General features: G+C 49.9%; 12 protein-coding genes across 12 annotated transcripts; 7 read left to right on the forward strand and 5 right to left on the reverse strand.

Annotated features, from left to right (window-relative positions):
• Positions 1-95: 95 nt before the first annotated feature.
• N7457_001605 (ankyrin repeat domain-containing protein) lies at positions 96-1,463 on the forward strand (the record flags this gene model as incomplete). The annotated part of the gene is made up of 1 exon (XM_057172651.1): positions 96-1,463. One exon carries the CDS (start codon positions 96-98, stop codon positions 1,461-1,463), a length of 1,368 nt encoding a protein of 455 aa, XP_057036554.1.
• Positions 1,464-2,248: 785 nt separating this feature from the next.
• On the reverse strand, positions 2,249-6,895 carry N7457_001606 (uncharacterized protein; the record flags this gene model as incomplete). Its single annotated transcript, XM_057172652.1, has 3 exons — positions 2,249-5,405; positions 5,464-5,573; positions 5,639-6,895. The coding sequence occupies 3 exons, from the start codon at positions 6,893-6,895 to the stop codon at positions 2,249-2,251; spliced, it is 4,524 nt and encodes a 1,507-aa protein (XP_057036555.1).
• A 1,244-nt stretch (positions 6,896-8,139) lies between these two features.
• N7457_001607 (putative chromatin assembly factor 1 subunit A) lies at positions 8,140-10,179 on the reverse strand (the record flags this gene model as incomplete). Its single annotated transcript, XM_057172653.1, has 3 exons — positions 8,140-8,239; positions 8,292-9,406; positions 9,454-10,179. 3 exons carry the CDS (start codon positions 10,177-10,179, stop codon positions 8,140-8,142), a joined length of 1,941 nt encoding a protein of 646 aa, XP_057036556.1.
• Positions 10,180-11,409: 1,230 nt separating this feature from the next.
• On the reverse strand, positions 11,410-12,495 carry N7457_001608 (uncharacterized protein; the record flags this gene model as incomplete). The annotated part of the gene is made up of 1 exon (XM_057172654.1): positions 11,410-12,495. One exon carries the CDS (start codon positions 12,493-12,495, stop codon positions 11,410-11,412), a length of 1,086 nt encoding a protein of 361 aa, XP_057036557.1.
• A 1,041-nt stretch (positions 12,496-13,536) lies between these two features.
• On the reverse strand, positions 13,537-13,884 carry N7457_001609 (uncharacterized protein; the record flags this gene model as incomplete). The annotated part of the gene is made up of 1 exon (XM_057172655.1): positions 13,537-13,884. The coding sequence occupies one exon, from the start codon at positions 13,882-13,884 to the stop codon at positions 13,537-13,539; it is 348 nt and encodes a 115-aa protein (XP_057036558.1).
• A 2,100-nt stretch (positions 13,885-15,984) lies between these two features.
• Positions 15,985-17,839, reverse strand: N7457_001610 (peroxisomal biogenesis factor 3; the record flags this gene model as incomplete). The annotated part of the gene is made up of 3 exons (XM_057172656.1): positions 15,985-17,144; positions 17,211-17,563; positions 17,682-17,839. The coding sequence occupies 3 exons, from the start codon at positions 17,837-17,839 to the stop codon at positions 15,985-15,987; spliced, it is 1,671 nt and encodes a 556-aa protein (XP_057036559.1).
• A 681-nt stretch (positions 17,840-18,520) lies between these two features.
• On the forward strand, positions 18,521-19,266 carry N7457_001611 (autophagy-related protein 101; the record flags this gene model as incomplete). The annotated part of the gene is made up of 3 exons (XM_057172657.1): positions 18,521-18,608; positions 18,668-19,021; positions 19,079-19,266. The coding sequence occupies 3 exons, from the start codon at positions 18,521-18,523 to the stop codon at positions 19,264-19,266; spliced, it is 630 nt and encodes a 209-aa protein (XP_057036560.1).
• Positions 19,267-19,867: 601 nt separating this feature from the next.
• N7457_001612 (uncharacterized protein) lies at positions 19,868-20,050 on the forward strand (the record flags this gene model as incomplete). Its single annotated transcript, XM_057172658.1, has 1 exon — positions 19,868-20,050. One exon carries the CDS (start codon positions 19,868-19,870, stop codon positions 20,048-20,050), a length of 183 nt encoding a protein of 60 aa, XP_057036561.1.
• An 87-nt stretch (positions 20,051-20,137) lies between these two features.
• Positions 20,138-20,489, forward strand: N7457_001613 (uncharacterized protein; the record flags this gene model as incomplete). The annotated part of the gene is made up of 2 exons (XM_057172659.1): positions 20,138-20,146; positions 20,169-20,489. 2 exons carry the CDS (start codon positions 20,138-20,140, stop codon positions 20,487-20,489), a joined length of 330 nt encoding a protein of 109 aa, XP_057036562.1.
• Positions 20,490-21,257: 768 nt separating this feature from the next.
• On the forward strand, positions 21,258-22,148 carry N7457_001614 (uncharacterized protein; the record flags this gene model as incomplete). The annotated part of the gene is made up of 1 exon (XM_057172660.1): positions 21,258-22,148. The coding sequence occupies one exon, from the start codon at positions 21,258-21,260 to the stop codon at positions 22,146-22,148; it is 891 nt and encodes a 296-aa protein (XP_057036563.1).
• Positions 22,149-22,618: 470 nt separating this feature from the next.
• Positions 22,619-22,864, forward strand: N7457_001615 (uncharacterized protein; the record flags this gene model as incomplete). Its single annotated transcript, XM_057172661.1, has 1 exon — positions 22,619-22,864. One exon carries the CDS (start codon positions 22,619-22,621, stop codon positions 22,862-22,864), a length of 246 nt encoding a protein of 81 aa, XP_057036564.1.
• Positions 22,865-23,185: 321 nt separating this feature from the next.
• On the forward strand, positions 23,186-27,282 carry N7457_001616 (RNA dependent RNA polymerase; the record flags this gene model as incomplete). The annotated part of the gene is made up of 2 exons (XM_057172662.1): positions 23,186-23,847; positions 23,919-27,282. The coding sequence occupies 2 exons, from the start codon at positions 23,186-23,188 to the stop codon at positions 27,280-27,282; spliced, it is 4,026 nt and encodes a 1,341-aa protein (XP_057036565.1).
• Positions 27,283-27,304: the final 22 nt, after the last annotated feature.

Here is a 27,304-nt window from a genome sequence, read left to right on the forward strand (position 1 = left end):
GTCATGCTCAATGACTTCTGGATCTATCACAAGTGCCAAGTCATCTTGTTGACCATCTTTGTCTCCAGTCCATTAGAAGCCAAGAACACTAAGCTATGGCCGGGTTAGATCAACTGCCGCTCGAGCTGCTTCAGATGATCGCAGGAGAGTTGTCCAGCGAGAAAGACATCAACGCTCTTGTGCAGACCACCCGAACTCTATACCATCATTTGCATCTATTTTTATACAAACATAACATACAGCACCATCAAGGCTCAGCCTTGCTCTGGGCCGCCAAGAACGGATACGTCGATCTGGCGGTAAGACTACTCGATGCGGGGGCGAGCATCGCTGCATTCGTGAGCCGACAAGAGAAAGCATATTACAAGGCAACAAGTTATCTCTTGAAGGAAGTCGAAAATCCGTTACTGTTCGCCGCCCAAGGTGGCCATCTGCTCACCCTCAAATCTTTGCTTTCGGAAACACGATCAGACCGAGCCTGCTCACCAGCTCAGCTACGCACTGTTCTTCACTGGGCTATCTGCTCCCGCGATGATGAAATTGTGGACCTGATGATCACACATAAAGCCCCCTTGGACCCTGCGGGAGATCATTACGACGCATTCTCCGCACTAGGCTTCGCCGTTGCCTCGCTTAATAATTCTATTATCCCCCGTCTTCTAGAAGCCGGGGCGCAGTCGGGTCCTAAGGAGTATCCATGTCCAGTTACAAATGCTATCTACACCAACCAGCGACTTATAGTGGAGATTCTTCTCAAACATGGCGAACGAGCCAAATCTGATGGAGGTCTACGCTATATAGCACGCCAAAACGATAAGGATCTGTTTCAACTTCTGGTCAAATATGATGCTCTCGAGATCGAAGCCTTTGGCGCCCAGGCAGTATTCATCGCAATCATGCACGGCCATTGCGAGATGGTTGAATTGCTTATTGAGAAGGGTGCAAACCCACACCTGAGCTGGGAGTTAGTTGTGGGTGTCCCCCACAACTCGTTTTGGTATAGCACTATAGGATTCGCTCTGCATTTTGAGTACCCTGAAATCGTGAAACTTCTTCTGGCAAAATGTGTCTGTCCATCCAGATCAGACCTCCGCTTCGTGAGGGAGAAGAAGTTTGCGACGGAGAAGAACAAGGATGTAATTGTTCTCTTGTCGGAATTCTCCGAGGAAAGCTTGCCCATGAAGCATGACGTGGAAACTCATTTCGAGAGGCAGTTAGGTGGCAGAGACCAGCAGGGTCTTACCCTCTCTATGTCTGGAATCCCGTTCGGGGTTCTTGATGGTACCCAATTCGAAGGTCCAGAGGGTGGAACGTACATCCATGAATGGACTGATATATGTTCAGAACCTTCTCAGGTAGAGATGGAGGGAGATCCAGCCTTTTTCCTTAGTTGGAGTGATGATATTAATCATGAGTTGGATTTTAGTGCGTTTGGTGCGTTTGGTGTTGAGAATGATGCCTAATTCTCTCCCTTTGGGGCTGGTCAATGCTACGCCTAATTTGATAAAAAATCATGCTGTATCATGATAATAAACCCTACCCCACGCACTATAGAAACCGCTAGAAGTGCATCCATGGAAATAGGGGACTTCTAGGGAATATCGTGCTAGCGGAGGCATAAATAGCAGTAGATGTACAGATATCATTGAGATCTTTCGACAATTCCATACCTGTCTATAGAGATCATTTTCCTACCCTTTTCCCTGTAATCTCAGTATTGTAGTCATTTATCAGATGCAATGTAGGTAATAGAAGGTATAAAATGGGATTTGCGTATACAACAGCTATTATACCTTTTACATGTACTCTTGGGATTTCAATCCCCAGAGCGTATCCTAAGATCCAAGGTACATGTGTACCCAAGTAAAGCAAGGAAAGATAACTTTCAAGGGAAAGGGAGACATAGCAACTGCCTCGTCTTTCAATATATTATCGAATAACGCCAGTCATGTTCAGGGCGACGCCCAGACAGAATCCCGGAGCCTAGAGCCCCGAGATTCACGAATGCCTTTAAAACACCAACTTGATTGCCCGAACGGGGGTATATGGATATATATGCAAAAATGTAAAAGTCACAATGCATCAGAGACAAAATATAAAAAGGAAAAAGAAGACAAAAAGAGAAAGTGGAAAAAAAGAAGAAATAAAATGTATCGAGCCAGCGAAGGAAGGAAGGAAAGAAGGAAAGATGAAAAGAATATGAAAAAAAGGAACGTCAGGACCACCAAAGTAGACAAACCAAGATGTCTCAAGCAATGGAATCAAACTCCTCGCGCTCGCGAAGTCGGTTCCGAGCAAGAGTATCGCCCCCATTAGCCGACAACTGCATCCAGTGCAGCGCCAGACACATACTCTGCGGGTCTGACTTGGAATCTTTGTCTCGTCTGTACATCATTTCCGCCTTGAAGGTGTCCCGTGGGAGAGTCAGCGGTAGAGTAACGCGTGGAAGAAGCTCTGGGTGGGTGAGGTAGAGGATCGCGAGTTCTCGCTGCGCGACTGGGTTGCCTTCTTTGGCGGTGATGATCCACATTCCCGCCGCATCTTGGATGGGATGACTGGGCCGGGATTGGAAGTCCGAGGCGAAGGGGGGATGACGACGGGAGAGCTCCTGGGAGACGATTCGGTCGGCGATCTCAACCATGCTGTGGCAGATTTCTTCTTTGAGGCTTAGTGCAGCTAAGCCAAATTGAAGGAATGCTGTTCCGCGGTCTGTCTTGTTTAGCTGCTCCCCTGGGACAAACGCTGATATGAACTGTAGGTCCCTGAAAAGGGTCTTGGGCTTTATTTCAAGGATCAGATCGCGCAATGTGGCTACAATTTGTGCTTCGGATGGAGTGGAATAGTCAGATTGTCGCGAGCCACATGTGACTGACTCGGGTGGTGAGGATGGCAGCACTGGGTCTGTCTGAGGGAGATCGTGGGCGCGTACCTCCGAGAAACTGTGGCGAGCAGCTCGGTGGAGTTGCGGACTAGTCCGCATCCTGTCGGGTTCTCCGGGAGAGCCATGTGTTTCAGGGAAAGTGGCATCCTGAGGTGAAAGGAGCGATGCAATCACTAACGACCGCAAGTCTCGCAGCGCGTTGAGTTTGACGAAGGGGTTGCCATGACGCGAAAACACCTCGATCAGTCGGCGGAAGACTGCCTTGTACGAAAAGCTGGATTGCCCATCTCTTTCCAGAGATGGTTGCGGTAGCTGTGACGAAGCTTCTACACTTGGAGCTTTGTGGTTAGACGCACGCAGGTTATCCAGAGACCTGCTCCGGCGACCCTTGAATGGACCACGTTGCTGGCCAAGATGATTAGAGCGCTCTTCGTAATCGGCAAAGAATTTCTGGACAGCAGCTCGTCGGCGCATTTCTACCTGAATGCGTTTCTGGTTCAGTGCATTCGTAAACCAAGCATCAGTTTCACTGCCACAACTCCATACTGGAGAGCCCAGATCGCTCAGGAGCAGGCTAGTCAAAGTCTGTCTCAAGCCATCCATGAAGGCTGCCTTTCCGTGTGTCTTACGTTCGACACGACGAGGCTGGCGTGTCACTGTTTCACTGAACATCGATGGTGGTCGTGAGTAAACGCTCGACACACTGGCGGCATACATTTGGTGTCTCTGTGGTGCGGACCAGAATGTACTGCAGGTGTCGCTAGTAGCTGTTGACGCAGCACGGCCAGGCGAACCTCCAAGCGATGACATATCAATTGAAGGGTAGTCACGCTGAGGCCGCCATTTGTCAGATATAATGCTCTGGATGGAGGGCTTGTGACCCAATGACGGTGTATCTTGAGAAAGGCGGGTCATAGGATCAGGCATGATCATGTTGGCACCATAAAAGTGGGAGGTCGAGCTAGTGTCCTCGCTTGTGGTCGTGGAGGGCCGAGGAGTGCTAGGCATAGACATGGATGGGAATGAGCGTGAACCGTAGCCCTCAAACCTTGAGCGTTCTTTTTGGAAAAGTTCACTTGCCCATAAGACCGGCGTCTCGGTCATTGTTTCACCCACCAGTTTATTGATACTCATTCGAACTTCGTAACAGAATCGATGGATTCTTTCTTCGCCCTTGCAGAAATTCTCAATGCCATTGTGTGACAACCATTTTCGAGTCAGCTCGACTTGCTCGTCGGAAAGTTTGTTTGGACCACCTTGGCTGCTGGGTGCCTTCATCATGTTCATGACTTGTACTTCAGGTTTCTGGAATAGAGAGCCACCTAGGGACCTCGCGCCGTAACGAGAGCGTTGTTCTTCGGGGAATTGGCTGAACAGTCGGGCTGAGTAGATCATCGTTTTCAAAGCCATAGCGACATGTTTAGCTTCCTCGTATTTCATGGAATTCTTGACGTCCGTCATGTACCACATCTTATCTCGGATCTTGCAAAACGTGGACGAAAGGTCTTTAACTTGAGTTTGGAGTCGGCGGAGACTGTGATCCAAAGATACAAAGTCGCTTTCGCAACGATCAATGACAGCTCGTGATTGGATCAATGAGCGGCTATAAGAATCATGCATGGGGCCTAAAATCCATGAATCATCTGTGGTCCTTGAAAGGGTCTGCCCGAGCTGCTGTGAAGCGTTCCACCAGTAATGCGCACCGACAAAATCGGAGTCATGGTGGCAGCAGAACATAGCTTCGTTGAATCGCTGCTTCAAAGACAAAACACCTGGCTGCAGACTATTCTGTGAGAGGGATCCATACCCATCCGAGTCCTGGATGCGATTCTCGTTGACAAGTCGAACGATTGCTGTCTGCAACGCTTCATGATTTTCCTCCAGTCCTAGAGTTGTGGAGTGTGAGTCATCGTCGCTTTCAATGATCGCATTCTTAGACATTCCATAACTGCTATCAGGGAGGAGACTCCAAGTCAAGCCATGACCATCTGCTGCAACCGAGAGAATGGCCCAATGCTCGTTTGAGGGGTGCTCTAAACTCAAGCGCTCATTGGGATGATCTAAATCAGTTAGCTCGAATCGAATGCGAGCGGCCTTTTCTGACAGGCTAATTTCCGGTGCCAAAATGGAAGGTGTCTCCACGGAAAATATGGAGCCGTTATGAGATGTAGGTCTTGAACTTGTTTCATGCTTGAAACGAGCGAATCCAGATTCCGTAAACGAGTCTGGGCGAAGGTTAAGAGATGCAGGTGGACTGGATGGCCAATTAGGAATTCCTGCCGAGGCCGGCGAGGAATGCATAGGAGAGGGTGTCTGTTGGAAAAGGGCGTCTAGGAGTGTGAGAACATCCAAAGAAGACATCATCAGGAAAGTTGAAGGAGAGTTTCGTCGATGAGGAAGGGATGTTTGTAAAGAGGGTATTGAAGGGTCGACCGATACTTCCGGCGGCATCGTATTCTGGAACCGAGAGAGCATGTTCACCACACGCTCTCTAACTATCGGACGAGGGATTGAGAAATGTTGCCTGGGAAGAGATTAGGAATAATGCCGCAGGCTCCACAAGATCGAGGTTTGAAACATACATTGAACGCAAAACAGCATAAACTTGAGAGTAGGCGCGGTGCCCGACCTGATTCAGCAACTTCTCACGAGCATCTTTTCTGACATGGAAGTCGAGGAGAAGACCGTGAGTCTATCACCGCGATAGCGAGATGGAGTCAGCTTCGCATGTTCACTAAGGGCTAGAGGTTGATATACCTCAGGGTACGTCAACGCGCCATAGAGGAACTTTGAGAAGAACCACTGGACGAATAAGAATTCCAAAAAGCGATTGCGGATTTCCGGGTTATCTAGCTTGCGCAAAACGGCCTTTGCAAACTGTAAGACAGCGTGAGGAAAGCCACCATCCGGATCATCAAGTACAGAAAATAGGTCGTCCACGGCAGAAGCAAAGAATTCCTCTGCAACATCCGTTCGCAGGGGGTCCAAGGAATCCATGGAAAAATCCAGTCCAGGTGGAGTGGCTATGGGCTCCAAAAGAAAAGCACCAGTTTGCAAAATATCCATTAGGTAGAGTTCAAACTTAGGACGGGCTTTCCAAGTGCTACCGGTAGCCCACGAAGAAAGAATCTGGCCGATGAGAGGGTAGTATCTACTACTTCCATTTGAAATTAGCTGGGCGCAGACGGATGACCACACGTCCATTCGCAAGCGAGATTCAGGTGTCTCTGGGTCCAAAGGTGCGGCAAAAACGTTAAACAGAAGTATAGAAAGTGGGTCAGTCCTCTCAAAGGCATGTGCGTGGTCCTTAAAGGCAGCAGACTGAGCCTGGGTCCGGCTCAAGAAAGATTGACCCCGAGCACGGGAGTTGGAAGGAAACGCGGGATCATTGGAATCCAAAGCAGAGGCAGGAGAGGTAAAAGTGGCCAATTGGGACGAAGACAGGCTCCGTAAGCGGTCGACCAAAAAATGGGAATCAGAGCGGACCAGCCGCAAAATCTCCAAGAAGTCCGTCCGGGACTGAGGGCTCAGTTGATGTAGGAAATCCGGGAAACGGTCAATGTCAGTTGCCAAGGATGGCTCCCCGTCCATGGAGTCTGGCTGGCCATCGTTGAGATTGGGCGAACCGCACGATTCCTGAAGGTCATGGAGGGTATGGTAGAGTGTGACAAAATTGGCCTTATCATCATGGCGGAGAGCTTCAATGAGACCTCGCTGTGCTGTCAGCCCAACGCGAATCATACGCGCAGAGACGCCAATGGACACTTTGGTAGCCCGGAGACGCTTCTCCAGCCTCTTCCTTTGGGCCTGCTTGCGCTGGTTCTGGTGGTAGCGCGTGGCAAAATCCTCAAATGAAACCTGGGTGATATCCTCCACTGGCGCGGGCATGGTCGAAGCTATCGCGGGCCCGGGATGGTGTCCATGGAAATCGAGAGTGGGCTCTACCTTGGGACTGGCACGGCCCGAGCCACCCAACTCACCTAGCCCGGTCAACGGAGATTCGCTGGGCGACATGGCTGGCGATGCTGGAGGGGAAGGAGGCAAAGGCACAGATGCAGGATCTTGCGCCCGATGCGACAAGTCACATGGTGAATTAGTCTGGGGGAAAGCAGGTAATTTCTCGGCTGGCTCAGGTTAGATTGGGCTGCAATCACTGAGGGGGGGCATAGGCAATAGCAACACCGCTGTTGAAAGCGAGAAAATAACCCAAATAGAGACCCAAACAAAGCAAATACAATAAAGAAAACAATGACGTACTGGTTGCAGAAGTCAACGAGGATGAAGAATGATCCTCTCGCCGGTTATCCACCATTTTGCCATTAGTTGCGACAGACAGTCGCAAACCCCCCTAGCCAACGGATCTTTATTGCATGGTTCTGGGAAGAAAACCAGCTGGTTCTCATGCGAGTGACGATACACTCGATCGGAATAACAGTCGACTTCCAGGATGAATGTTGGGGGGGGTAAGAGAGTGGGAAAGAAAAGAAGGGAAATCAAAAAGGGGAGATGGAGTACAACCACGGAAGATAACATATAAACCGCCAAATATAAAGAAACCAAAAGACTCGAAGCGGCCAGTTGCAGGTTGTCTCCAAGCAACGAGCCAAGTACCGGCGACTTGCTGGGCCACTAAAAATGGCAGAAGGCCAGGTACCGAGTACAACGGAGACGATGCGTTGGCAGTGCAGGAGTGAGGTGTCCATGCGCCCCTCATGCGCCCCTCCACGGAGTCAGCTTGAGTTGTTTTAGCAGACGTGTATCCAACTATCGCTCTCCACTTGAGTGCTGGCTAATAAGAGGTTTCACGGTCTAGTCCTTCAATCTACGCTGTACCTTGGATACTCCATGTGTGTATGCAAAACACCTCAATGCACATATGTGCAACATCGTATTCCATACCTCCGTACGGAGTACTCTATGCTCCGTCCGTATATGGATCTCACACTAAACTCGGAGGCAAATCGCCACTCGATCAAGATCTGGAGAAAAACGATCCAATGTCATCGATGGAGTGGCAATATTCTCACATGCAGGTAATCCCGCCTACACATCCATGTCACCACGACACGCGCGCAACCGGACCTATCGGCATTTATCGCATGCAGCTAATCCGGGACACCCCGATGTCTGAGAAGGGGGGGCCAAAAAGCAATATTAAACGAGCGATTTGAATAAGGTTGTTCATAAAGCCATTAGAAATGCTTAGATACACCCAAAACTCCGTTCATAGACACTCATGTAAAAAAGAAATCATGGCATCACCGGCAGACCCATTTCTTGTCGACTTCTTTTTGTCCGACACGAACGGCGACCTGATCGAGGGTGGCTTTAAGGGTTTCTTTGGACACCTTGGGGAATCTGTCTGAATTAGCGCGTGTTCCGATCAAAGCGCGGGGGGGGGGGAACGGACCGTTTCTTCAAGATCTCGACCAACCCGATCTTACTAAGATCACTGCCTTCAACCGCCTCTTTGAATTCCGCGAGTTGATCTGGTGGGAACGGTCGTTTGGCTTTAGATGTGGGAGGTACAGCGGCGGCTGCCGGGGCGCCAGGGACTGCAGGGACAAGGAATCCATCTATCGCTGCGGCGAATCGCACTTTGGCAGGCGCCTGGTCCACGGACTTGGGTTTCTCCCAGTATGCAGTCGAAAATGGGTCAATGGGAAACTTGACCGCATCGGATATAGTCTCAATTTGATAGACCTGCATTTCAGGATCGACGCCATTGGCAGCCCACTTGATTCCAGTGGAGACCGGCTCTAAATCGCCAACAATCAGACGGCGCTTGCCTTCAGCAAGCGCATCATCCTCGTCATCTAGGAACCCATCGAGATCATCTTCGCCCTCATCACTACCTTCGTCTTCTTCTTCAGAGTCCAGCTCTTCGCCCTCTTCGGGTTCCTCCCATTCAGCCTCGGAGTCATAATCATAATTAGTGTCTGGTAACCCACGGAAATAGGGATTTCGCGCGAGTCGTCTCACGGATGACTCTGGAACTTGACGGGTATAAGTTCCCTGGTAGGGAGGGCGGATGTCCTCGCCAAACTTAAGAGATTTCATCGTGATTTTGCGCAAAAGATCCCGGGGGTCTATAGACGAGGTGGTTTCCGGGCTCTGAGTTGGCTGGTTGGGATCCTCGGATTTCTGTAGCTGTAAGACTATGTTCTTAACAGAGGGTGTTGACTGGCCCCTGCGATGGAAGGGAATTATCTGGAAGACTTCTGATGGGCGGAATGGATGTACTGCAGTAGGGATTTCTTTGCTTAGAGATGCATCGATCGTTTCGCGTACGTGCCTAAGGGCATCGGAGTCACGCTCAAACCGATGGGAAGGTGCCACGGTTGTATGGGACTGTAGGAAGAAGGCAGGAAACTCTCGCTCATAGTCGGACCGCGAGCCTCGAGTGTCATCAGCTGGATCGGCTGTAGTGGATAGCTTTCTGGGGGCAGGAGCGGTAGCTGCATGTCCCGGTGAGGCAGAGGGTGCCGGTGGTTTCGCAAAGAAAGAGTTCAATTTCATTTGCGACTGGATTGGGTCAGTATAACTTCCTGCTAGCTGTAGATGCCACTTACCCGGGTCTTTTTCTCCTTCTCCTCATCCTTCTTGCGCTTCTCTTCTTCTTTGGCGGCCTTTTCATCTTCCTTTGCCTTCTTCTTTTCGTCACGTTGTTTGCGCTCCTCTTCACGTTGGGCGTCTTTCTTGCGCTTTTCTTCCTCTCTGAGACGTTTCTCCTCTTCGCGCTCGGCGTCACGCTTCTTTTTCTCTTCTGCCTTGACACGCTTTTCCTCTTCCTTCTTGGCTTTTTCCTCCTCTTTCTTCACCTTCTCTTCCTCCTTTTTCGCTTTCTCCTCGGCCTTCTGTCGCTCTTTGGCTTCTTTCTCTTGTTGCTTGGAATCTTTGGCAGCCGATGCTAGCTTGCGTTTCTTAGCGGCCGGTGTATCAGCCTCGGGATCCGGAGCAGCATTGGTGGTCGGGGGTTTTGTTTCCGAGGCGCCATCGCCGCCTAAGTCTTGTCTATTCGGCGTCCTTCGCACGACAATTTCAACCGTTGGGCGAGGTGGAAGCGTGCGCTTTAACTCGACTGGCGGGGAGGCATTTTCGTCAGACTGTGATGGAAGAGAAGGGTCGCGGTTTTCTTGGTTCTCAGCGACATGATCGGTTAATGGTCGCTTTGCATTTGGCGAGGTCATGGCGGCGTCGTCAACCTCATGAATCGAGCGTTTTCGGGGATCTGGTGAAGATGGCGCAGGAAAGGACGGGGCCGATGTTATCGGTGATAAAGTTGTGTTGGCATCCATCGACTCCAATTTTTTTTGAAAGAATTTGAACTCTTAGGAATCCGGGTGGGTGGAGGAAGGGGCGATGGAGACAGCTTGTCGTGTGATAGAGCGCGACTCCAATATACAGATGGTTTGGGTCGTGTCAACCAAGAGGAATCATAACTTAGAGAGATCAAGACAAAGATGTCACTTGGAGCACACAATTGGTCTTGGATCAAAGACGATCGAATCGCCTGTAAAATGGAAGTAGAGCAGTGACAATCCAGTCCAAAGGAGTTGGGCCCAACAGGGGGACGCGTTAATCATTTCGCGCTCGCGATCGATAAGCACGTGTGTGATTATGTAACAAATGCCACACCCGCTCAAGCGGCCCCATTCGCCGTTGTGTGGGGTTTTCACTACTCCGTACGTATGGCACCACTTTGGAATCTCAATATTACATGTAAGATCGAATGAGTGCAGATGTTTGTATCATTACTATATCTAGAAGGGCAAAAGGGTTCTGTTGCAATTGCAGGATGCCGATGGGTCATTTTCCTTGAGCAATCTTATACAAGTGTAACGAAGCAACGCTCGATCAGAAGGAACGCTCAGTGCTTTTACAGGGACTTAAGGCCTGGAAAGCAGTTAGCTCAAATGCTCAAGGTAAACAAAAAGGATCGAGATTGGCCAGGAATGCCCTTAGAGCTTCTGCGTTGAGTTCATCCAGCCAATGTTAGATAAACGAGTGAATGACTTCTTGAAACTCCATTTAATTATATCAGGAATGCGAAATAGAATGAGATATCTTTGATTTTGAGATTATTATCCCTATCTATGTAGATAGAAGTTATGCCAAATAAACAACGCCAGGACGGCTCTGTAGGCAGCCGCCAAAGCCCCGGAGCAACCCAGAGAGCCAATCTATGAAGACCAGCGGTACCATCGAGGATGTACAGCGAAAAAGTAGGAGATCTGGAGAAAATAACAGAAGAAAAAAATGCTGGCGCTTGAAAAGAGCAAGTCGGACACACAACGAGCTATGTTATAGACATCACAGGAGGATGCATTGGCCTAAACCATCAAGATTTGCCGAATGAGACCAGATGTGGAGTTGCAACGATATCGATATTATGTGCAATTGTGAGGCGGTAGGTGAGATCATGTAGATATCATAAAAGATAAAACGAAAGCGGGATATGTGGTAGAAGAGTAGTAGGAAAAAGAATAAAAGAGGGGGCAGAGTGCGCGGGAGTATCAGAGCCTCACTCAATCGCTGTCGGAATCAGGGTTTGCGACGAAAAGCCGCACATTAGTCATAGAGGTAGTGCGCTCGTCTACACTACCTCGTCGTCGCAACTCGGCTGCCTTCTGGGCTTTCTCGGCTGCTGAGGTGGCAGCACTCGGAGCCCGCATGTCACCGACAAAGTCATCTCGTTCATGCTCGCTGCTATGTGTTGTTGCGCCATCATCTTTGACGAGAGATGACAATCGGCTCTTTTCTTCTTCGTGTATCTCCGCCGGTGTATTTTCAGATACCTCTGGAAGGTCCGTCTTTTCATTCGGAGGCGTGCTGTTACTACCCATGGTTCCTTGTGGCCTAGAGTATCCGCTTGGATAACGGTGAGCGCTTCCCAAAGAGCTCCGACCGCTGCCAGTCCGTCTATGGATTGCGCCATCACTGCTGTGGGTGTCGTCGTCTCCATCGCCAACCTCATTCGCACTCAATCGCACTGGCACCTTGGCTCCTACAAGGTTCGAGGGCGAGAAATCAGCCCCACCCTTCACGCCGTGTCGATTCTTGCCACTAGCCAGAGTTCCTGTTCGGCCGGAATTTGAGCCATGAACTTCCAGGTACGCTCTCTTCTTGTCCCGCAGGGCTTGTTCCCGCGATCTGGGGTCTTCTGGCTGCGCCCGGTCACACCACACTGTAGCCTTCTGCCGCCGCATGAGAGCCACATATCCGAGCTGAGAATTGGCAGAGCGAGACGAGGCCGTTCGCCGGATGTCAGAAACGCCGTGCCCCATGTGAGCCGCCGGGTAATTGCCGGTAGAGGAGGTTGAAGTTGTAGTGCTAGACATGCGCCGAGAAGGGGGATATTGAGGAATAGCCATTGTTTGCGGCATGGACGGTGGTGGAGGGGCATTTTGGTAGTGCTGGGAGCCGCTTGAATAGGGTAGCACGCTGGAGGATGTGGTTCGAGTCCGGCTGTGGGTCGTTTGGGGACTGGCTAGATGAGATGCAATTTGGACCCTTGATGGATCATACGGCTGGTATCCATACCCGTGCTGGCCACTGGTGAGGGGCTTCCGGACAGGAGGCCCTTGGTGGAGGGGCATTCGAAATTCAGTCATGTTGGGCAGAATCGGACACCGGCCTTGGAAATCCTAACGCGCGACACGGTTTTCCAAGGGGTTCAGTCCACTCACTAGCGCACTGGTGAATAATCCAGGAGAATGATATGCCGGTTCGTGATGACTTGGAAAGATGCGTTTCTGATGCGCGCGGCTGACGGGTAGGGAGATAATGCGGTTTCAGCGCCCACTGCAGGATACAGCCACACAATCCACTTTTGGAGGTCTTTAGTGGCAGGCTAAGAATGAACGCCTTAAATATGTGATGACACCCAGGTGTTGTAAACGTGCAATGGGCTGATCCTTTAGGTCCTCAGGGTACGTTTGAGGCGAAGATGACGAGATAACACCGCGCACACACGAGGTCCTGCAACCCAATCGATATGCGACTTCGGGGAATGTAGTGAAAGCTGGAGAATACGAAGAATCGAACAACCAATGAATGTCGATAGGAAGAAGTGGGATGAGCAGGTCTTAAGGGGAGAGCAGATCGGGGGAAACCTTGAGGACTTTGACCGGCGGTTCCTTGGTTGAGCACTGTGATTGGACGATACGGAACACGGCGGAGGGGAGGTACTTTCCCACACAATTTAGCGGGTGGAGTACTTGGCTCAGCCACACTTGAGGCTGGGTGAAACTTACAAAATGTACGGTTACATTTCCCGTTGCAGAGTTCAGTATGTTTCAATTCTTGTCTCTCTCCAGCTTGCATGTCTAAATGTCATCATAGGGTTCATCCATTTCCATGGATGTTACATCGACATGTCAGTCTGACAAGTTCGCCTCCTGACGAGCACGTGAGTGTTCAAAAGCAACATCGCCGTATTCGCGGAATCCTTAGTTATCCTCACTGAGGATCACAGCTTGTCGGCGGAAATGTTTGGTGTGATGGTACGAGTCGTGGACCTCCAGAATCTCCCAGCCGACATAGACTACACAGCAAGGGTTGGAGCCTTCAACCGGCTCCACCATCCAGCCGCCCGTAACCCCAATGCATCCAGGTACGCTGGCGACAATCCCGCTCCACAGTGCCCACGTCTTTTACCAAGCCGTGGGATCAGCAGTCAGGTAGATAGCCGTACCCGTCACGGGTGCTTCATTGCCCAAGCTTCTCGGATTGGGTGAAACTTCGGAGATCATAGCATGGCGGACCGTCAGCAAGCTACCGTCGAAGACCCCCAATGGTTTCAACCCGTTGATAATTTGCTGCCACTCATGCGAGGCAAGAGACGTATAATGCTGATATAGGTTTGTTCGAACTGGATGGCCCGTCGAGGATGATTTCCTTGCTCCTACCACCGCAATGTTGATCACTAACCAATATGAAGATGCACCTGGCTTGGCTCCTCCGCGTGTCGTCCCCAGTACAGACGACGGAATCCCGGCCATTATTCCAGAACCTCCAGTACCTGCGATCACAGCTGGCCCTCTCTGGTTGCTGAATTGTCGACTGTCATGCCCTTTTCGATAGGCAGGATGATCATCTGAGTGGGGACTGCCGCATTGGCTCAAATGCCTGTCTGGACACTCAATCTCATGGTATATAGTATCATGATCAAGATCAGCGTCATATATTATGAAATATCCTGGCTTCTATATGCATTTTGACAAGTCACTCGGGTTCAAGTGTTGGCATACAAAGTATAATACCGATGGTCGCGGGCTGACCTTTGATCTGCGCACGATGCGGGGTATACATCGAGAGGAATGTGTTCGCGGAATAACCGGGCACAATAACCCCATACCAAGGACTATCTCCAGCCACTCATTGTGTCAGGTTCCCCTAGGGCTGGATTCCTCGATGAAACCACCCTTGACATAAAGAAAGGAGGGGGTAGGTGACACTCTATCCCTTCGCTTAAAGACGGCAAGACTTCCGCTCTTAGAAGCGCTACGTCAATACATATTCTAACGAAACGCTAGGGCTATAGTTCAATACAACAAGATTTCAATTGCGGCATAAAGAATGGAGCAGTAACTGCGCCACATAAGTGGGCTGATTAGCTCATCAGCCAAGTGGATCGTGCTGCAATGGGAAATTTTATAGTCGTGACGTCAATGTGTTTCAGCGCATCCAGGTTTGCGCAAGGAGACAAAGAAACAGTGCCTGTTCCTGATTGACACATTGACATTCAGAATCAGGCACATACTGAAGACGGAACCCAATGGTGTGATATGACGGTGGAGAAAAACAAACACGCACATACAGCTGTTTAGCTTACACTCAATGTATGTCCAACGTATATACTCCGTACTAAATTGAAAGTATCTACGGAGTACTCCTGCAAGTCATAATTCGCTCAGATCAAAGACTAGCAGGAGAAGTGGAGAGGCAACCCGATTTCTTGGCCTTGTTTTTGCCGTGTAATTGGGCCCCGTAACAAGGGCCAAATCGTTGTCTCACTCCTCGAGTGTCTCCGCGTAGCTATCATGCCCCGCTACTCCACTTAGACTAGTCTGTTTTTGTATAGAGTGCACACAATATGGTGGGATCAGGCCAAAGCGACGAACGAGAAGGACAAGAACGGAAATTGGGTAGTATCTTGGAGAACAGAGCCAAAGGTCTTATAGCAACCACGGCAAATGATGTCCAATCGAAAACCATCCGATATAGTATTTGAAGAGTAATTGGCTCCCATATCTTAATTAGAGACTAATGCAATCCTTCGTCTGCGAGAAAAAGTGCCAATGAAAATAACAAAAAAGAAAAGAAAAAGATCACGCCAGAATGTTAGGATTAGGTATATCCTGGTGCTTTGACCAGTTGCAAGGAGCCATTCAACGCCGAACTTTGACCATCTCTGATGCGTATTTTTCATTTTTCATGTGCCCGCTCATATACATAGCAGAATTTGGGACAATCGAGAGCGAGCAGAGCATCCAAAATGGCTATTTGGAATAGCAGTGGAGATATAAGAGTTGAAAGTTGAAAGATACATTGGTCTGTGCTGCCTTGTACACCTTATAAATCCATAACTCCTCCAAGTAATATGCAGCATCAAGAGCTGCACTTGTACGATTGTAGGATTACGTTTATCAGGTCGGCTAGGCTTCCGGCTAGAGGGACTAGAAGATTTAGATGGGGGACATTTCCAGCATCACTTGCAATATCTAGTGCCGGATCTAAACCTTTCTTGTGCAACCTTTATCGATCTCCCATACACAGGGTTTGTATCTGTCTCGGAGCTTTTTTTTTGTTCACTTGCAGAGTTTCTAACATACGATCCCACCTCATATTATAGCATGCTCATGATAACATGTGTTTGTATCTATTGGTGTGAGACTTGAAACCCATGAAGAACACTTGATTTGTATGGCCATGGCGAAATATTCATTGTGCTCCGAATAACTCGCTTCGGAAATAGAGTATTGAATTGACATATATATCATTAACATAGTCCAAATCTATCGCAAATGTGAAGTGTATGCGGTGGAGATAAGAAAACCAAGAGTATATCCATTGCGATGTGCAGAGACTCCTTCAGTGTCTCATTGCGTTGCCTGGGGCTCTTCTGAAGGGGTGGCGGTTCCATCATCTGTGGCTTTGCCCCAGGCCTGTTCGAAGGCCGAGTCAGTGAAGGGGTCAACAGAGGCCGTAGCCTCGAGCTCGACACCAGGTGTTTGTGATTCAATGGTCTCAGTATCTTCCAGATCAGCTTCAACTTCCTTCTCAACTATCACGTGGGAGAAAGAGGACGAAACAGTTTCATTATCAGCCAAATCCAATTCCCTGGTCGATGATACCTTGTTCTTGGCACCAAGAAGCTCGAGGTCAAAGTTCGAACTGTAGACAACGGCAGAAAAGGCTTCAAGCTCACGCACGTTCTGGTCCATGGCGACCAGGTACTCATTTGGTGGATGGGAACCATTGCCAATCACATGTGTCTGACGAGTCATAACCGCTAGGAGATTTGCAAGCTTTGTCTTGCGTTCGGAGTTGACAGCTAGTGGCACAACAGTGGCAATCGAATCAAAGGACTGCAGGGCAGTCTCCGGGGCAGAAGTAGGCGCCTTGAACGCATCAGCAGCACATCTTTGATCGATGAGAGTTGAGAATCCCTCGTTGTTGAGAAGAGTGAGAACCAAGGAGAAAGAGGGAGAGTCGATCAGATCCGCTGTCTCATCCAGAAGGTGACGCAGCTTCGATGCTGTCTCGGAGGAGGTTGGATCCGCTACGCCCTCCACACCTGATTCGCGCAAGACATGTTCTTCCTCCTCTGCCGGGGGGAGCAGGCAAGAGAGCCACTTCTGGGATCGTCGCTCGTCTTCTGTGCTGCCTTCTACCTTCCTTCGAATCTGCAGGGTCAACTCCGATAGTTTGGCCAAGCTGATATCCTCACGCGGATTCAAAGGTCCAAATGCTTCTTCTACAGCAGCCTGTACTCTACCCATCAAATCTTTCCATCCACGGTGCAGCAGCCACCAACTAAAGGCGAGATAACGTCGATTGGTCTCGAAGTCATCCCCCAATGTTTGTGTGAGCTCGTCATCGTGGTCTTCAAGACTAATGGTTGACGCGTTGACTGGCGGGGTAGCAAGAGAGATCACACTTGAGAGATAGTTCCGGCGACCGAGGAGGTTCAGTTGGATATGAGTGAAGACGGTGAGCAAGGAGAGGGTGTAGATCATAGTAAAAGACCGAGTGATAGCTGGAAAGCATTAGATTCCGACACATGGAGTCTCATGGCGAAAACCGTTGAGAGGAGGAGACTCACAGGTAATCTTAACCTCATTCCACAGCTGTGTCTTATTCCGCTTGGGCCGAGGCTGTCCATCCGAGCCCAGGGAAGAGTCCCCGATTTGGCTCGCATGCACATAGGCCTCACTTTGGAAACTGGAGAGGCTTCTCCGATCGTCATCTGGAATACTAGGAGGTGCCGAGCTCAGATCCGACCCAGTGGCCTCCCCAGCATTGAGCCTAGCCAACCTCTCCGCACGCTTCTGTTGTAGCTCCTTGGTCAACTCCTCAACTGGGAGAGCCTCGATAATATTTTCCGTGGCGGTTGGCAATAAGGCTAGAACGGTGTATGTGCAATCGGTCTGGTTTTGTTCAAATCGTCGGCGGAGACTATTGCCACGGTCAGTGAATTCGGTCCGGGGGATTCTGGTCGGGGTTGCACCCGTTACAAGCTCGCATGCTTGCCAGCGGAATGACAGAACAGCCATCAATAAGAAGGGGAACTAACTTTTCGCGAGCAATCCTATCGCTGCTCATACGCTCCCGCGCCTCGGAGATCTTGGATAACACATATTGCCCGGCCAAATAGCCAGCTCCTATCACCCCGGCCCCGATTGCAAGACCTCTGCGATTGCGCTTAAACCAGCGCCTCGTCGCACCGATCATATCGATTGTGTTTGGTGCTCTATTGAAATAATCAAAATAAAGCGACAAGTCTAATCATGGCATGAAAATGATGATGGATTCCGTACGAAGTACACCGTAGATGGAAGGACAGTCTGCGGGCGGCTGATCGCGAGTTTCAGGCCTCGGCTAGAGCTCACCGTCCCCATGCAACGGGTGAGTGGTCACATATGAAGCACCACAACCTCAGAGCTATGTTGAGCTCTCTTCGCACTTATAAAACACTCTAGCTGTCTCGGAATTTTCCCAACTCCTATAATTGCCTAAATCGCTCTAATCGTCCCAAAGCGACTGAGCGCTATGTTTCACTAGAGCTTCCCCCGGATTCGGCGCCATCCGCTAACAACCCGCTGATCCCTGTATGCCTCTTTTCCTATATCTTCTTCTGATTCCTGCGATAAATCTGCAAACAAGACCTTTGTTCTTGTCAGCGGCCTTTCCCCGGTTTGATGATAAGCGATAAGCTTCAGTCGGCTGCGCCCGAGAGCCGATACAGGCCGCCCCCCTTCCCATTATCAGCATCATTCCACCTTACGTCAACCTCCCCATGTGACATAGTCACCGTGCTCACTGCTCCTCTGTCTTGTACGCATAGTACACACTCTCCCTCTCACCAACACCGTCTGAGACTACTCTCCAACCGGTCTGGTTGCGAGCTGCGTCATGGCGGGGATGGAACCCCGCAAAACCCCTCCGGAGTACTTCCTGGAGATCTTCGCCGACACTACTCATGTGCGAGATGTGCTGAAGGGTCAGTAATATGAAGATGACAGATATGCGCTTGCAGTACTAAATAACGTTTCATACCAGGTGTCCTGAACCTCATCTTCTTTCACCGTTACTTCCCTTCCATCCGCCCGGTCACCTTCGACGTGCTCGATTTCACACTTCCCGCTATCAATGATGCAGATCTAGAGACACTGATCGATTCGCGTGTATCGTCTCTAGTCCGGCAGCACCTCTCCTCCGCGGCCGGCGGACATGATGGCCAGATTGCCAGCGGGGGTGGGGGTGTGCGAGGACGGATCGCAGTCGAGTTCTATGAGAAGAAGCGACGTCGCTCAGGGCACTGGTTTGGTGGCCTGACAGGGAAAGGCGAGGAGGAGGTGTGCTGGGAGATCTGGACACTCGACGTAACTATCGCGACACCGCGCACTGAATCTGGTATGTACAGTCTGTTCGTTCGTTCTGTTCGGCGCCACCCTGCTAACGTAGTTCCAGAACGTGCTAAAGTCCGCAAGGCAATGGGAAATATGCTCCAGAAAGCTGCTTTGAAAATTCTGAGTGTTGTCAACCGTGACAAAGACCATATTCCGCCCATCACTACCAGCGAGTCCAACCCGTTCCCCTACCGAGTTGTCGTCAATCCTCGCGCTGACGGCTGGGGTAATCGCATGGGACTCTACTGACGATCTATGTGACCCAACTTTGGAATTGTCAAACTTATATATTCCCGCTCCACTTACTGTTCAACACATTTTCTTTATTTCCTTCGATGGGATGTGGCAGCGGGCGATGCCCGATACGAGTTACGAAATCTGTTCGATATTACACAAAGGGTCATCACTAAGAGGGTACAAAATCCCTATGTACTGTGTATGAGTCCTTGAGCGATGGTCATACGGAGTTCAGCGTCTTGGAGTTTCATTTTTTCTCATGGAGAGGGCTGGGCTAGTCCGTTTTACAATGCCGGCATCGGCAGTTGAGGTGCATGGTTCTTTTCAGATATAAATACAAATATAAATCTTTGATCCCGGGTTCTTCATCAAGCCCTAACAACACATCACCGAACATGGAGTAGAGAGGTGTGTGAAATTATAAAGCGTTGAATTCCTCGTCAACTCTGTAGACTCACCGTAGTGCCTGAGTCAATTCAGAGACATCGTGTGAAATCGACATGAAACCCTGCATAGAGCCTGCATAACGTAAGGAACACTGTCTCATTGGACCCAACAAGGTTCTATCCGATCCTCCAGCTGCAATCATCAGCCGCAATGCAACTCCCCCTCCATGCAGTGTGCCAACACATTACTCCGAGCAGAAGTGGACGATGATGACGAAAGCTATTTTCGCATTCTGATCAATGGCTCAGTCAAGTATGTCGCCATCGCTCAGGACATCTGGAGCACGCAAGATATGTGCTTCGGTCCATCTCTAGCCTCTCTTCTCCCCGATCTCCGCACAGGCGATTGAAACGACGGACTAGTAAGCATACATCCAGAAACTGGCAAGCCATACTTTGCGCGCGCCACTTGAACCTCATTTCCTGGGATTGAAATTATGTACATGGTATACCATTTTCGTTGATTAGCTGGATCTGGAAGTGGATGAGAAACTTCGATCAGGCATCTACGAAGTAAAATGTCCGGGTTTTGAGGAATTTGTGGTTGTTAAGTTCGCCCGCTTTCCCTGGGAGATTGGGTACATGGAGGGCGAGACTTGTGCCCAACGGTTGATTAAAGATCCTGGCAATGGCCCCCGGCTCTTGGGACATCTCACTGAAAATGGTCGTGCTATTGGGTTCATCTTGGAGCATGTCACTGATGTGCGATATGCTGAACTGAAGGATCTTGTGTCTGTCGGCAAATACTCACTCGTTTACATGCTTTGGGTATCATGCATGGTGGTATAAATCGGGTCAACTTTCTTGTTCGTAACTCGACGGCTATTGTGATTGATTTTGAAGAACAGAGGTAGGAACTGTGTAAATATCCCGCTTCCAAAGCTCCTCTTTGGGCATTTATCTCCCGGAAGGGGATGTTCCGGTCGACCCCTAGGAATAAACATGAACCTACTACGGCTTATGTCCCAGTCTATACTGATTGTTTTCAAATGAGTGGGCTTCAACTTCAGAGCTAGCGGCAAGATGAGGAATTTGATTCCACGCCCGTTTCGGTCTTTCCAGACGCGTTTGTTCATTTCTCATCTTCATTCCGCCCCTAGCGAAGCCCGACAAACTCAGCATTACCAGGCTCAATCTCGCGGCTTTTCCTGCACTACTACGCTCAAATATCACTCTTATAGTGATGATCTCCCAGGTCAACTCTATGAGCCCATCGAGGGAGTAGAAAAACTAGAGGGCTATCGCATAGGAGGCTATCACTGCATAACAATCGGTGATCATATTCACGATCGCTACCAAGTGGTTCATAAACTCGGTCACGGCACGTACTCCACGATCTGGCTGGCCCAAGATCAAAAACATGGCAAATACGTCGCCATCAAAGTGTGTACCGCGGATTCAAACCCGCGGGAAATCAGCGTTCTTTCGGAACTTTCCAACTCGCAACAAGGCTCAAGCACTAGCCCAGGGAAGAAAATGATACCCTCGGTACTAGATAAATTCGAAATACAGGGAACAAATGGTACACACCCTTGTTACGTGACAAACCCGGCAAGAATGAGTCTCGCCGATGCAAAAGATGGCTCATATAACCGCCTTTTCCAGTTGGACGTTACTCGGGCTTTAGCTGTACAGCTGGTCCTTGCAGTTGACTACGTCCATTCCCAGGGACTTGTGCACGGAGATCTTCATAATGCAAATGTTCTTCTCCAGTTACCGTTTGACGTGAACCAACTTTCCGTGGAGGAATTGTACCAAACCTACGGAGAACCGGAGTTCGAAGCCATAAGACGTTTCGATGGACAACCGCTCCCATCGAATATGCCATCTCGCGCTGTTTTACCACTCTGGCTTGGCGAAGCAAGTGACAAACTGAAACTCTCAGAAGCCAAAATCCTACTCAGCGATTTCGGTGAGGTTTTCTCCCCCAGCCAGCAACAGCGATATCAGTCCCACACTCCACTTACAGGTCGACCACCGGAGGCTCGGTTCGAACCGCACAGGTCTCTATCCTTCGCGTCAGATATCTGGTCACTCGGATGCTCTTTATGGAATATCCTTGGCCAGAGCTCGCTTTTCGACGGCCTGTTCGCGACCGAAGATAGCATTACTTGTGAGCAGATTGATGTCCTTGGGATGCTACCCCCAGAATGGTGGTGTAAATGGGAGGGGAGACATGGTAGATTTACGGAAGACGGGAAGCCGATAAATCGGAACCCTTATCGCTCGTGGGAGGACAGGTTTGAACAAGATATTCAGCAGCCGAGAGGGAGGGAAGGGATGTCGCGCATTGGACCGGCTGAGAGTGATGCGATATTTCAGATGCTGAAGTCGATACTTGAATTCAGGCCTGAAAACCGCTCGACGGCAAAGCAGATTCTCAGATGTGAGTGGATGGTTAAGTGGGCATCCCCTGAATATGAGAAGATCCGGGGGATTTGGTTATAGCGAACAACTTCTTAGACAACTCTGATGAATCGCCTCTCAACCATTTTATTCCTCTTATCGCTGTCGTCAGCAACATCCTCAGCGCGGCTTTCTACCTTGTGAGGATCGGTGTCTCGGATCCAGTTCGTTGCCTAGGGGAACGCAGGCAGTCATCCGAGCTCCTTCGGCGTATAGCCAGTGATAGATCCTCGTTTATCCTGAATGTTCTCTTTGGTTCTACTGTAGCGAATGTTATTTATGGAACATTCTACTCCGTACCTCGACCACAAGGAGTATATTATAACAGCCGATGTTTCACCCAGAAGGTACCTAATTTTATCTGCATCTACCCTAGCTCCCTGTACAAACAGCCCTGATCGGGTTAAGTACCGAAGCGATGAAATATCTCCATAGACGTGGACCCATCCAGCCTGTATCAACCGATATATAGAGGACAAGACCTTCATCGTTTACTTCTCAGGTGCCTGAAGATGCATGTTCTTATCCGTACCGGCGAGCGACCCCTCGAATTTGAGGCTTGGCCTGGGGGCCAAATTTGGGGTATCGATTTCCTCGACCCTGAAGCGTTTACCTCACGGGCGCAGACATCAGCCACCATGCAGGTTCGCTTCGAGGGCAATCGAGATTCGTTCTCCCCGTTCAACTGGAGAGCCGTGACAGTGACTCGCCCGCAGGTGGGGGCGCTACTAGCAGCTACCCGAAATTGGTGCGGGTAAACAGTTCTGCTGCGCAGCAACCATCCCTCAAAAGTTGACGAGTCAAGAGGCTGAGGAGGTGACCAAACTACATAGGGACATGAGTTGCTTCTGAACTGTGGTGCTGGACCCTTCGACCTTCATTCTCGCAGAATCGCGCACAAAGTGACTGGATAAATCTGTGGTTTGTTTACCCCCACTACCACTTCTTCTCAAGAGACTGATGATCGTCGACAAACACAGCCAGGTCATTTCAATTCTCTCACAATCTGCACAGTTAGCTCGGTCTCAACTCTGGTTCCTGAAGGTTTGAATGGCACCTAGTGTGCTCTACATTCCGCCATGAAGATGGAGAACCCGACGACTCCACACAATCAAAAGGAGGATTTCCGCACCTTCATCGCCAGGGTCAATGGCAAATTCGATCTTGAGATCCCCCTCCCTGGAATTGAGTCCCCCTCGGCCCGGGAAAAGGATACCAGCCTTCCGAGTCAGATCTACAAGCACATCCGGCCCCTGTTCTACAATAAAAAGATCGACAAGAGGTCCCTGCTGGACAACCTCGAGGAATGGGCTCGCGGTAATCTGCAACCGGCCAGTAACCATATCCACGCCCAACACTCAGCTAGTCAGACAGCGGCAGCTCGTCGGGCGAGCCAACGACACTCGAGCGAGGAACCCCCGCTGCAACTTAAGCTCACTGGACCTCAGAGGGATGAGTGCATGAAACAGTTGCTATCGCTCATGAAAGATGAAGAATATTTTCTTGCAAATGGTCGTGTGATAAACACGAAGAAAAGGTTAGCTGTCATTTCTTTTGGGGAGGCCAAGGGCTTATCACCAAAGAAACGAAGGTTGGACAAAAACGACGATGATGAGGACGAACAATTCCATACCGCGCCCAATTCACCCGAGAAGAGCTATCTCCTGGCTCAGTCACCACTAGGGAAGAATGGCGATGGAAACGTACAGCTTCCCGAGAAGATGCAGGCTGCCTTTCAAGGGTATCGGAGGACTTCGGGTGTAATGAACTTACCAGTGAACCATCATCGAACAACCCAAATTCCCGCGCAAGGGTCAGCGGGCAATTCGTCACGGGAAGGCCAAATTCATCCGTTGCCTGGAAGGAATGGTGGAACCACTCAGTCATTTGGCAAGAGCCAAGAAAAGTTCAATTCGCCAGCGAAGTATTCGTCGACTTTTCCACCCCCGCAAAAGAACAGGCAGTGCAGCGTCAAGGATTCCAGCAGTTGCCCACTCGGTCATCGTCCAAACTCCAAGGCAATGCTCCTCCGGCGAAAAGGTCGACGGGTACATCCTTGCCAGCGAAGGCTCAAGGGGTTGCTCGGTCGCCAGCGAGGGCCATAGGATCTGGTCAATCGCCCTCCAGGACTTCTGTCAAGTCACCCTCCAAATCACCTATGAAACAAATGGATCTTCGATCGTTTGGATTTGGCAGTCGTTCTACCAAAGAAACTCCTTCTGCTGAGGAGGATGTCGAGTTTAAGAAGCCTACCTTGTTTGAAAAGCTCAGTGCGGCATCCGATGAATCAAAACGTAATACTATGTCTCAGTCAGCCAGTACGAGCTTTTCAACGACGGCTGCTTCATCGATTTTCATGTCTCGTGACAGTGACATGGCACAATCATTCGACACAGTCATGACGGAGATTTCTGATGAAGTCGACACCCAATCGACTTACGCGGACTCAGTTGTTGGGTACATGATCAGCGACGAGATGAAACGAACCGTGGACGCTGCTGCTATCTCCATGCTGGTCAATGCCGACGCCGCTGAGACGGAGTTTTCTCTCAAACAGGAGTTTGTGGGCGAGCTTCTGTCCTACGGTCCGTTTTCGGCGGAAGAGTCCTTCTCAGCGAAAATACCACTCCGGTTTCGATACGAGCTGGAGCGCATTGCACGCTCTTGGGGTATGCCTTTTAAAGAGATTCTTGTTGGCGACCGTCTTCCCTTCAATACTCAAGATGGTTTCTGGTCATGGGTTAGTACGCTCGCTCAACGATATGACCGCCCGATGCCCGAGAAATCGCCGCGCCGAGCTTGGGATGCTGCTGTTGGTGACTTTAAAGCAGGTAGACATTCAGAGACGATCATATTGTCTGGGGACTTGGACTGGTGTGAAGAGTCCGAGTCGGGTATATTCAAAATGAAACTCAACCCGCTGAAGCCAGAACGGACATGCCGATTCCATCGAAGATTTGGGTCGGATAGATTCCTTACTCTCACCATTCCAGCCCCAGATCGGCCGCCTAGTCATCAAAAACAGCCCTCTTACCCGTCTGCCCTGCGTGAGAGTATTGCCTCCTGGCTGGCGCAGAATTCTCACCGATGTCTTGGGCGGACATGGAGAGCATTCTTCGTCGAAGAACTAAAGTCCAAGCGGAAAGTTAAAGCTGAGCCTCGTTTCCGTGTTGAGTTCTTTGCTGTCGATGGTGAAGACTTCGATCGGAGATATCCGCTGCCGCCATCTATAGCTCCGCCTGGGCAGCAAAATGACAGCCATACTCGGATGAGTGTAGAAGCTTTGCTTGAATGGCATATGCCCAGATCTGCAAACGGTAATCAAAGCAATTGTAAGCTCTTCCAGCGCATATCTCTCGGGCTATCAAAAACTTTCGCCACGGTTGTCTTAAAGCCAGACCAAGTATTACGTCTGAAGGATGATCCATCTCGAACTGTCATGAATGATGGATGTGCTTTGATATCGAGAGCTCTTGCAAATCAAGTTTGCGATCAACTGGGAATCACCACCGCCACACCCAGTTGCTTCCAGGGCAGAATCGCAGGCGCTAAAGGTCTCTGGATGGTTGACTGCCATAACTCAAGTATTCATACTATGAACGATGATGCCATCTGGATTCAAATCTCAGATTCACAACTGAAGATCCATCCACATCCACAGGAATGGTCTGACCCAGTCGATGATGAAAAGCTGACGTTTGAAGTTGTCAACTGGGCCAAACCATTACACCCAGTGGACCTCAACATCCAGCTACTTGCGATCTTGGAGTATGGGGCCAATGTAAAAGAATACATTGCTAAGCTTACTCGTGATGGTGTACAGAGCCTTTACGATGACTTTCTTCAGGTCCTACGTGCGAACAGCCCCGTTGTTTGCAGAGCACTGCTCCAGAAACTCAAACCTTCTGGCGAGGATGGGACTGGCAAAGCTCGACGTCTAGAGCAATGGGCGACCAATGATGGCGAGTCTATCATCCGATTCTCAGAAGCTGGATTTGCTCCACGAGACTTTTATCCACTTCGGATGAAGATCCGCCAGTATTTGACATGGCTTCTTGAGCGCCATGTTGATGAGCTTAAAATCCAAGTTCCTCTTTCGACTTACGCTTATTGCATTGCAGATCCCTATGGAGTTCTTGAGCCGGATGAAGTTCACTTCGGCTTTTCGAATAATTGGCGGGATCCACAGGGCCAGTTCGAAGACAACTTGCTTGATGGAGTAGACGTTCTCGTTGGTCGACTCCCAGCGCATGTGCCTTCTGATATTCAACGACGCAAAGCAGTCTGGAAAACCGAACTACGTCATTTTAAAGATGTGATTGTGTTTCCTACCAAGGGAGATTTCCCACTAGCCGGTATGCTCTCTGGTGGAGATTACGATGGCGATACGCCGTGGATCTGTTGGGATCCAATGATTGTTCAAAATTTCCGGAATTCTCCCATGCCCGCGCATGAATACCCGCCAGAGCATTACGGACTGACCAAACATTCTGTTCCGATGGCATCATTGGGGTCGACGGAAGACTTCCTGGAAAGCGCGTTCGCTTTTAACCTTAACACTTCAAGCCTCGGTCGATGCACCGTTGAGCACGAGAAATTGGCATATGACGAGTCAATTGACTCTCCAAAGGCAAAAGAGCTGGCTTGTCTCTTAAGCCATCTTGTGGATGGGCGGAAAGGTGGAGTCCATCTTTCAAACCAAGCCTGGAAGGAATACCGCAAAACCATCAGCCCTAAGCAACGAGCGCTTCCTGCCTATCGGAACTCAGACCGCAAGCACAAGAAGACGAATATTGTCGACTTCCTCAAATTTGAGGTTGCCAAATCCGAGCTTTTTAGGATTCTGAAAGGTCTCAACGAGGCGTTCCCAGAATATGAAATCCAGAACCAACTGGATGATGATCTCATCCGTCCGTGGAACGAAGCTCTTGAAGCATCAAAGGCTCATTCTGAGCACAGCGAGGAGCTGAAAGCTGTCCTTCGTGAAGTTGAAACATCGATAGACAAATTATACAAGCAATGGAACCAAGGACACTCTTCTTCTACGGGCGGAGAATTCTCTATCATTTCACGCCAAGCTGCCGAAAGTGCGGCCGCACTTACTCCCCCAAAACGGGCAGACATCCGCTCATTCACACTTGGCAAAATAGCCGCAATGAGTGGCGCCGATTGCTAGCTTCTCATGCCTACCATCGATG

Source organism: Penicillium paradoxum (assembly GCF_028828445.1).
Source record: "Penicillium paradoxum strain IBT 22861 chromosome Unknown utg000002l_segment0_segment0, whole genome shotgun sequence".
NCBI lineage: Eukaryota > Fungi > Ascomycota > Eurotiomycetes > Eurotiales > Aspergillaceae > Penicillium > Penicillium paradoxum.